The sequence below is a fragment of the Erithacus rubecula genome (assembly GCF_903797595.1).
Source record: "Erithacus rubecula genome assembly, chromosome: 16".
NCBI classification, from domain to species: domain Eukaryota; kingdom Metazoa; phylum Chordata; class Aves; order Passeriformes; family Muscicapidae; genus Erithacus; species Erithacus rubecula.
This window is the reverse complement of record NC_136668.1, coordinates 2,573,017-2,583,675: the sequence shown is the minus strand read 5'-3', so window position 1 is coordinate 2,583,675 and position 10,659 is coordinate 2,573,017. Positions and strand designations below refer to the sequence as shown.

General features: G+C 44.0%; 1 protein-coding gene across 1 annotated transcript in view; it reads right to left on the bottom strand.

Annotated features, from left to right (window-relative positions):
* Nucleotides 1-5,581: 5,581 nt before the first annotated feature.
* Nucleotides 5,582-10,659, bottom strand: part of CCNI2 (cyclin I family member 2) — a gene marked incomplete at its 5' end in the record, with an annotated part of 9,211 nt that continues 4,133 nt past the window's right edge. Inside the window, 9 exon segments of the mRNA XM_079319893.1 lie at nt 5,582-6,046; nt 6,052-6,075; nt 6,884-7,114; nt 8,157-8,162; nt 8,164-8,298; nt 9,334-9,408; nt 10,366-10,416; nt 10,422-10,462; nt 10,465-10,495. Coding sequence (XP_079176019.1) covers nt 5,921-6,046; nt 6,052-6,075; nt 6,884-7,114; nt 8,157-8,162; nt 8,164-8,298; nt 9,334-9,408; nt 10,366-10,416; nt 10,422-10,462; nt 10,465-10,495 — 720 coding nt within the window. The 3' untranslated portion in view covers nt 5,582-5,920.

Sequence of the window (10,659 nt, the reverse complement as noted above, 5' to 3'; positions counted from 1 at the left end):
CTTTGACCTTTCATGCTGTCTTTACTTAATGTAAATAACTGAAACTTAAACATTGATTCTCTTTTGTTCTTTCTATAGCTTTTTTAGTCTTCCCAGTGCCTACTCCATAACAACAGGAAGATATGTTAATTAGAAGATTTATTAAGGCCAAAACATCTCATGGAGAAGAAATTAATTGGTGCTTACACCTTTAAGCTTGCACTATATTGCACAGAAGAGAATATATAGCAAGGACTAAAATTCACCGTGTCTATTGATGGGGAAAAGTTTGCTTAATCAGGTTTCTTGATAAAAGTTGAAATGCAAGATACTTGCCAGAAGGTAAACTGCTAATTCAGGCTGCTGCACGGCTGGCACTAAATGCAGAATGCTTCATTTGGGGCTCTTACCCCAAGGGGGTTAACCCTGACTGACTCCAGAGAGGTGAGGCACACAGCTGGGCTAGGTGAGGAGCTTCCAGCTTTGCTGCTCGAGCTGCTGCATCACAGGGTCCTGCAGGTTCTCCCCTCAGTCTGGGTTTGGAGGGTAACTGGGGAACCTGTCCCTAACCTGACACCCCTAGTTTGACATCTAATCTTTCAGCTGGATTCTCACTTTTCGTAACAATAACTCTTCTGTGCAGCTTGCTTCTGTGTACTTACAGGTTTTATCACCAAAATGCTCCAACCTTCATTTCTTTAGTTTCCTGAGGATTGCACATGGTGCCTCACACCATAACCTCTTCCCTGCCCAACCCCCCTGCTGCTTTGGGGCCAGGCAACCCTGCCTGGCCAGCCCAGGCTCTGCTCGTCCTGCTGGGGTGTGATGGGTCAGAAGGGAACCATCTTCAAGCACTAAGGGTTATTTATTAATGGAGGGGAAATGGTTTAAAGCTGGAGACTCAGTTCTGGTGTAAGTTCTGTGTTTGTAACAGTCTGACTTCCCCTTACACAAATACTTCTTTTAAAAAAAGGAAAGGAGAAAAACACAGTATGTTGTCTGTGCCCCAGTAACTTCACACAGGAACAGGGAGGGGAGAGGCCCCTTTTTTTTATCTTTGTTTAAAAAGCTTATCTTTGTTTTAAACAACCTTGTAAATGAATCTCAGGAATGACCTGTACCAAAGCTGGGTTTAATAAAAACAAAACTGACTTGTTTAACAAACATCTGTTAAAACCATGGTTTGTACACCAGGTATAACCAGAACAATGTCCTCTGTCCAAATTCACAATGTTCTGTGATCCCAGTTTCCCCTCATTAACCGTGTTGCCCTGTCATTAAAGTCTGATGTCCCCTGTGCACCCCTGTGTCTCCACAGCTGCTGTCCCCATTCCCCTCCCTTTTTCCTGCTGCTTTCCCCACTGCCCCGAAGCTGGGAGAGCAGGAGTGGCCAAAAGCCAGCCCTTGGCAGGGGGTTTGAAGGAAATCTCACCCTGTGCCCCTACCTCATGCTGGGTGCTGTGACCCAGGTGGGAGCAAGGCTGGGACAGGGAGTGGGGTGTGTGTGACAGGAGCCCTCCAAGGTTCCCATGAGGACACTGTGGCTCTGTAATGCCCAGGAGATGGTGAGGTTGGTGTGAGGTGCTCCTGCCCCAGGCACTCAGTCCCCTAGGGTATGTCATAAGTGACAATCTCTAAACCCTGTGGATGCCCTTAGCCTGAATTAGAACTGGGAAATAGATTGCAGCTGTAAAAAGAATGTGGCCTGGAAAGGACTAAACTGGACACATGGAAAAGCTGTGGAGACTCCTGCCACTTGCAGGCATAGGGATGAAACCCCCGACAAACATGTTCACCCATGTCCTTCATCCCTGCTGCCACAGTGGGAAGGGATGAGGCACCACTCCTGCAGGGGAAGTGAGAGCAGCTGGAAGCACCAGGGTCTGACACAGCAGTGTCTGGGGAGCATGAACTCAGAGCTGGAACTCTGCCCAGGGGGCTCTGTCTCCATGTCTGTGGTGCCCTGCAAGGAACGTGGGAAAGCTGAAGCTGTGTGTGACCATCAGGCTGAGCTGTGGCACAGCCTTTGCTGCTGCTGCTTTGATGACTGTTTTAAACTTGTGTTCTCTTTTGAGGCCAGCCACTCCAATTCCTTTGGAGCTTTTGTCAAGTTGGATTCCCAGCAGGATAGGTGAATTGGGACTAGAAGCTTCTTGTTCTTTTTTCCAAATTGCTCGAAGGATTTGATAAAGTTCTGTTTGTCATGACCATAGTTAGATCACCAGGGGGATTCCAGTTGCACATCTTGCTGAGGAGGAATGGGAGGGGGCTCTGAGACCTGCCAGAAGTTAATGCATCTCTCCATCTCAGTGACTTTTCTGCCTTCTTAAAGAATTGAACTGTAAGTACTGCTCAAATTGAATTTAATACACTAAAGTCAGTTAGCAGGAGGAAAAAAAAAAAAAACCAATAACTGTATAGATGCAACTCTACAAATTAGGTATTACTATTGAATTACTCTTCCCTTTGCAGTTTTCTTGTCTCTTGGTCAATTCTCTGACCACAGGAGTTTTCTGTATTTGTTCAACTGTGTAAATCAACTCTTCTCCTAGGTCATCACACACCCTCCACAATTAGTGACACTGAGTCAGGTTTGTTGTCAGAAGCACCCCAGTGAGTGCTGTCTTGAAATGGGCAGCTCTCTCCTCTCCTGTAATGGTTCCTGGGCACTGCATGAGCTGTGACACGATTCCTTTAGCTGGGGCTTGTGAATGGGGGTGGATGGGAGGATCTGAAATGCTTTGCTGTTTATATAGGTGTTTAAAACAGCCACAGAAAACAGTTCTGTGCTTACCACAGGGGATTTCAGGTGTAATTGCAGCTTTGTTCACAAGGTGGTGGTCGCTTCAGGCATCTGGAAATCTGGCCTGTGTTGAGGCAACAAGAGGAGTCTGGGTTTGAGAGGTGTACCTCATCTGGGCTGAGATCCCCCAAGGGAAGGGACCTTACCAGCTCAGACCTCTTTGAAAATACTCTGTAAGCATTCTCTGTAGTTTTCCAAACAACAATCCTCACAGCTAGCCATACCTACATCAGAGCTGTGCCAGCACTCACTGAATCTGGCACATTCTCACCAGTAACTGGGGTGTAACACATGGGACCTGCAGTGGTGAGTTGAGCTGCAGTTGGAGTAAACTCCTGTTGTACACACAGTCCAGGCAGGCACACAGGTGAGTGTCATCCTCTCTGAAACTCACTGGGCACAATAATTGTTCCTGTCACTGCTGTGGGGGGAGTGTTCATCTTGTCACTCATTACTTGGCAAGCAGGGAGGGGAAAGGTATTAAACCTTCTGACCCTGATCTGTGAGGAAAAAAGGATTGGTGCTGTTCTCACTATCCAAAAAGCTCCTTCCTGCACAGTGCTCCTGTGCAGGAGCAGCTGCAGCTCCTTCCTGTACCCCATTCCTTGGGTAGGAATCTCCATTCTGAGCAATGGCAGGAATGCAAAGGTAAGTGACATTTTTAGCCTGTTGAAGCCAAGACAGAAGTATTTGTTCCTTCATGTTAACTGCAGTGCTGGAATAGGTGTGTGGGAGGGAGCTGTGCTGCCAGAGAGGAGCAGCAGTGTGTCCTGGCAGTGTAGGCAGGCTCCAGGTAAACTGTTCCCATCCCAGTGTGCATCCTGCATGGTGACTGGGTGGGAGCACAGAGCCCTGAAGGGCCTTCCAACACTGCCTTTATTTTTCAGAATTAACCCATTAATGTATACATTTGAATGTTGATCGTAGAGATCTGCAGAGGTTTTGAAAAGCACGATTGTTTGTGGGTTTTAACACCTCGTCCAGATACAGGCAAGAGCTATACATGTGGGCTGAAAGCTGTAGGGGGAAACATTTAATAATTTACAGGTTACAGTTGCTGTGGTGTAAAGCTACAGCATGTTCTGTAACAGTTCTACTGTCTGTAGAGCTTTGCTGCTGGCATTTCCAGGATAAACGCAGCTGGTGACAATGCCTGAGATAAGGAGGGAAGCGGAGCCCATCACACAGCCCAGTGTTCTGCAGGGATCACTGTGGGCATCACCTTCCAGCTGGGCTATTCCAGCACCACAGAGAACAGGCACACCAAGCTTGTTTCATTTAGTGGAAACTATAAAAGACAACTCACCTCCTTCCAAAATTTAGGCAGTCAATTCACAGCTTGTGAGAGAAAAGGAAGGTGCTGCCCCAGAGGAGGGAAGAGCCCTACCATTAAATGAAAACCTTCCCTGTGGTAGCATAAATAAACACCATGTCCCAAGCATGCTGCTGCCTGACCCCGAAGTACAGGGACCTCACAAACCTCGTGGGGGTCTAAACCAGCCCCCTGACTCTGCTCCTGCAGCATCCATAGCCTGAGGTGCTGTGACTTGGCTCATAGGAATCCCATGGCTTTCACTCTGGTTCCTGCCCCTTCACACAGGTTGTTTGCACTAAATCTCCATTACTGGATGTTACTGGAACACTTGGGCACCTCCTTGGGGATTTACAGAGCAGCATGGTTCTCTCCCTGCACACACAGAGCTCACTCTGGCAAATTTAACACTTGAGGAAGCATGAACAGCTGTTCAGCACATCCTCCTGCATGGCTGCTGTTCAGGAATTCCTCTCCTACAAGATAAGACTATGAGGAAGGGGAGAAGGCCAGAAACTTTCTTCTTGCACAGCATGAAGGTGCTCCTCTCCTTGCTCCTGTCCCGTGTCTCAAAGTTACTTATCCCATGTCATTACACGAGACACCTGCTCAGCATTCAGCCTGTCCAGTCCCTGTGAAACCCCCCTTTTGTTCTGTGACAGGATGGCAGGTATGGTGCTGTTACCCATCCCATACTGGCCAGATTATACCCTCAAGCTAAGGTAACAATCACCTAAAAATGCCTATTGTTTAAAACAAAACCTCCACTGATTTTAAAAGGATGTGTGAAGCTGGTTTTTGAAAGTGCAAGAAAGGTTTAATCTGACCTTTGTGAAACCACTTTGCTATGAAGATTGGCAATTTGTAAGAAATAATGTGGTTGTAGTGGTGGAGAGGAATTATTAAAGCATTTTTATATTGTCTAGTCTGGTAAAACAGAATAAATTTTAAAAACCCTGACCAGCACATGCTGGTTAGTGAGAGCCCAAGGCAATGGTGATTGTAGACAAGAAATTTCCCAAATTTCATAGGAGCTGTGGTAGAGTCTGTAATGGTTTAACCAGGACAAAGCATAGATCCCAGCCCCTGGATTACAAGGTAAGGCATTAAGGAAGACTGAAGGTTTGATTCAAGTTTCTCACTGCTGAATCAAAACCTTGGTTCCATCTGAGAACTCCTGCAGAGACAGCAGTGGGGGCTGCCCATTCCTCAACAGCCACCCTGCTCAGACTCCCATGGGTTGAGCCAGATTAGCTCTGATGAGAGAACAATGGTATGAGCTGGATGAAAGACTCAATCTGTCAAACTTCATCATGGCTGTTTAAAAATAAACTCTGAGGCATTTGGTTCTCCATGAAGTTTCTAGCTGCCTGCCAAATGAACCCCTGGGTTGAAGGACTGTGACTGAATCCTCCCCAGTGTTTTGTCTTTACATAATCTTAAAACTGAGGGGTAGCACAAACTGCTTAGGAAGGACATAAAAAATAGACTGATAACACCAATTGTCTTTAACCTCTGAGAAGCACAGTGACACTTTGGCTCTGTTGTTCTGGTTGTTTTTTTTGCTGGGACTTGCTGGTTCTGCAGGTGCTGCATCCAAGCAATAATTCTCCCCTAGTCCTTCTCAGGGCTGTAAGGGAGGACAGGGGCAGCTCAGTTGAGGGCAGGAGCCTCCTGAGTTCATCCTACTAGCACTGCCTTCCCCATCCTCACTGTTCAGGTGTCTGAATCCATCACAGCATTCTTCAGTTGATCAGGAATTTGGGCTGGAGTGTGAAAGGTGCTGAAACAGGTGCTGAAATCTCCCTTGATGGGAACTCTTCCATTCAGAAGGGTGATGTAAGGCAGGGTAGCCTTGCCTTGGGATGGCCCTGCAGAGATTGACTGATGGGACAGAAAACATAAACAGCATTGAGGGGCTGCAAGCACATTAACTCTTGATCCACAAGCTCTTGCAGTGGATGAGTTCAGTGCTGTTTACCTGTAAAGAAAGATGCAGATTTATTTTAAGTTCTGGGTAAATGACTCTCTTGTCTGGCCACTGCCCCTGACACTTTGTAATTATTGGGAGGCAGGGACAGGCTGCCTGCCTCAGTAGATGCATTGCAGAAAGATGCTGGTGGAAAACACTTATCCAGGTGCTCCTGATAACTACTACTACTCCTTCCACTACACAGAACGTGGGCAAGTGTTTCCTTTTTGCAGGAAACAAAGGGCAGCAGGGACAGCAAGAGACCAGGTTATTTCAGACAAATTCAAGACCTTAAAATGGGTGGGTGGCAAGCAGACAGCCTGGGTCTTTATCCTTCTAAGTATGCTCTCTTAAGAGGCATGTGTTTTATGAAACTGGGGAAAAGCTTAAAAAAATTAAAAAGCAGAGCTTGTCTTGATTCATTAGAAGTCAAACTGATCATATTTTCAGAGCAATGTGACTGCACTTAAAAGTTTTCTCAGTGTTCAGAGGGAGGCTGAGGAAACTGGGCAGTTTTCTGGTAGACTCTCCCATCATGAGAGAATCTCTCCTGGCTCAAGATGCAGGGGGCTATCTGTAGCCAAGAATCTGGAACCCTGCCTTCCCTGCCAAAGGGATGTCCCTCTCCCCAGTCCCACCCCTGAACTGCACGTTTGTTCCCTTTTTTAGCACCAGAAAGGTCTGCAGCAAAGGCAGAACAAGGACACAATTCTCAGGAGCTGCTGAAGTGCAATATTGGCTGTAAATACACATGGCTTTATTCATTTATCATGCCCTGCCTTCAGGATTTGTGACCAAAAGCCATTTTGCTTCCTACCTGTGCTTTTTTTAGCAGATCAGTAATAACAGGAAACCAACCAGGAGTCTGCCTCTCCAGCTCCAAGGTGATGATCACCAAAGCCAACGTGGAGCCCTTAAACTGCACAAGTTGGTGGCAGGCCATACAGTGCTGCAGCTGCTTGGTCAAGAGTGCAACATGGAGGGAAGGATTCCTCTGAGGCAGTCTGGGTGGGAGATGGGGCCAGCTGGACATCACCATGGCATGGAGCTGCAGAGAAGATAAAGTGTACATATATATATATATACACATATATATATGAAAAGAAAAGCAGAGGTTAGTGAAGTTTATATGTTTTCATGTCATCACCCAAAAGTACAGATGAATTTCATCTCATATCAGGAAACTTGAAGGCTTCCCCCACTTTCTTTTCTGTTTTTTTCCTCTTTTTGTGTTTGTGTTTGTACTTGCCAATCATTGAACTGGTTTTTTGAGCTGATAATGAATGTATGAGGTCTGTGTTTCCTAACAATTTCTGAGGTTTCTGCATTATCCAGACTGCTGTCCAGGAGATTCAATTCAGGCTAGCAGCTCCAAATCCAGTAAAACTACTAACACTGCACTCTGAATTCAGCAAGGAAACAATCACCTATGAAAGGCAGTTTTTACAATCAGCAGCCTAAAATGGCTTAATATTTGCACATGACCTTAAAATAGGGATCCAGGATGTTTTCGTATCACAAGAATTTTGCCTTACTAGCACATGATTATTTCTTGAAGACAAAATTTAATTGTTTCTATTAAATGTTTAGTAACTGCAATGTGAACTAAGTGCCAGATCAGGGTAGTCTCATTGCATAAATGAATAATTAGTGGGATGAAAAGGAAAATAGTTTTTAAAAAAAACTGTGTGTGAAATGTAGCAAAACTCTGACAGCTTTCTATGTACAGTATTAATAGAAGGGAAATAGTTAGAAATATTTTTGCAGCTTGTATTTAAAAAAAATAAAGAAGGCATATAGTTGTTATATTATGAGAATCTTTTTAATGTCCATTCAGTTGTCCTTTAAAGATGAGAGTAAATTTTTTTGAACAAAATAGAAGGTTTTAAATAGCAGAAAATTGTAAAAAAATTAAAATATAATTCCTGTAATATTCTTTAAAAGGCTTGAAGATAGGTAGGAACAGGTAGTTTGCCAAACATCTTGGGAAGAATGTGTGGGGGTGTGTGTGTGTGTATCTGTGTTTTTTAGTCTTACTTGATAAGGAGTTGTTTCTTTAAAGAAAAAACATTGCAAAACATAGTGCTTACAATGTTTTAAGAAATCCAATGGTGTTGCTGTGTAAAGATCCCACTGAAGCTTATCCAGTATCATTCTTTCCATTCTCAAGATCTCGGCTGGAGAGTGTTTACATCTGCTCTGCACCACTAGCATCTGCACTGACAGTATTACCTGTAAAAAAATTTTTAAAAAGTAAAACAAAAAAAAATAAAGAAACAAACATCCTATACAGTGCTGTGTGAGCTTCTCTGTATTGTGAAGGGATCTGACAGGTTTAAACAATTTTATGTCAAGCAGAATGCCCATCTAGGAGATCTCATTCCCAGGTACCTCCTATCCTAAATGAAGAGTGGTCCCTGCAGACCCAGCCCACAGCAAGAACCATGCATGAGCCTCCCCAGTGTGGCATCCCTGCTGCCACTGGTTCTGCTCACAGCAGGCTTCCTGACAGCCTGTTTTACAAGGCCTGCTGTGGTTGTCTTGTTCCTTTTGGTCATTGAAGCAGCTTCTCCTTTGTAGCTGAGAGGAAAAGAACAATAACAATAAGAAAGGCTGTGGAGAACATTTCACTACCACAGTGGCTGTTTGCAGAGATGTGTGTCTGACTCCAGCTCCTGGCTTTCCTCTTATTTTGCAAAGCAGAAGGAAGAAAAGAGAAGGCATGCAATCTGAAATACTTTTAGCTAATGCTTGTAAATGCCTGCAGAAGTCTATCACTGCATTTTTGTCATGAGAAATATCCTGTGTAATTTCTCACTGGCTGCTGACTTCACATTCTCATCTTGAGGTGCAGACCTGAGTCAGTTCCTCACTGGGTTCAGAAACCAGTTTTGGCTCCAAGCAAACTCATCTATTTAAAGCTTCTTCTGAAGAACCTCTGTTCTGTACACTTGCTGTGCCCTCCCAGGAGCTCTAGCATGGGAATTACAGCTCTGATGTGCATCTCGACTGAGCTCTGCTGTGGATTCTGAAATGAGGAGAGAGGTTTGGGGGCAGGACAGAAACTCATCCATGACACAAATAAAAACAACTCCTTCATCCCTAAAGGTCACAATTCTTCAGAGCAACAATGAAACAGGACTGAAAATGCTATTCTCACCTCTTCAGGACTACTTAGGGTAAACAAATTAGCACTTTCATTATGTCCAAGTTGTTCAAAGACCTGGAAACATGCACAACTTTTAGTGTGTTTAAAACTAAACATACAGACCTCATCTTCATTGGTTTTTGCTGAAGGATTAGGCAGGAAATTGTAATGCACTGCAGATATTTTAATTTGGCCTGAAGGGAGAAGAAGAAAACACCGAGTAAAGAAGATAAGTGTATTGGGGGAAATAATTGTATTATAATTCTATGATACATACACAAGTCTCAAATTTTAATTTAAGTTACAGATGCTTCTGAATTATTTTAGCTACAGGAGCTGGAAATAGATCAAGGAAATTCAAAGTGAAGCAGAATAAATCCTCTTATAGGTGTAATTTTTATTCATGTCTCTCACAATTTTTAGACTATGCAATGCCAGAGTATTTATGCTGCAATGTTGCTCCTCACTTTCAGATATTGGTTCAGGTTGGACTTCAGGAAGAATTTCTTCATGGAAGAGGTTATTAAACAGGCTGCCCAGGGAGGTGGGAGAGTCAACATCCCTGGGGGTGTTCAAGAAATGATTTGATGTGGCACTTACTACTGTGGTTTAGTTGATAGGGTGGTGATCAGTCAAATGTTGGACTCAATGATCTTAGAGGCCTTTTCTAACCTTAATTCTGTGATTTTTATGTGCCAGAATCAACCTAAGTAGAATTGGGAGCTGCAAGACTCAGCTCATCTCCTGCCTTTACTATAGCTTCAGTGGCAGAAAAGATTAGCCCTACAGTTTAATAAAAAATACTAGTCTAAAAGCCAGACTATTAAAAGTGATAATGTGAAAAATTTTCTGTTTAGCAGAGAAAACCAGATGAGTTCTTTGTACTTGCCACAGCAGTTGGACTAAGTTCACACAAACAATTCTAATGATGTCAGTGGAACCTCATCAAACACTCCAGTCCATACATGTGTGTATATATAAATTTGTTTAATGGTGTTCCCCAGCAATGACCCTGACTGCTCCCTAAATCTGCTGCCAAACATCATCCCTGCTTTTCTGTATAAACTGATGAAATGCTGATATACATAACTGATGCTCCTTACATTCCCAATCAGTAATCTAGCCAGGGAAAAGCTGGCAGAGATCTTTACCTTTACTGATGCCAACAGCCTGTTGAAGATGCTGGTGGCTAAGGCAAATGTTTATAAAACTGGAACTGGGAGCTGATTCCTGCAATCCAGAGAACTGCTTTTTGTAACCTGACAGAGAGGTATCTGTTCCCTGAGGGGTAGGAAAAGTTAGAATAAAAATACAGTTATGGCTTTGATGATTTTGTTAACATATCTCCAAAGGAAGACTAAAATCTTTTTAAGTGCTCTCATTAGCATTTCAGATGGCTGGAGGGTTGAAATGAAGGAAGTTGTTGGCTGTGGCCACAGAGGGAG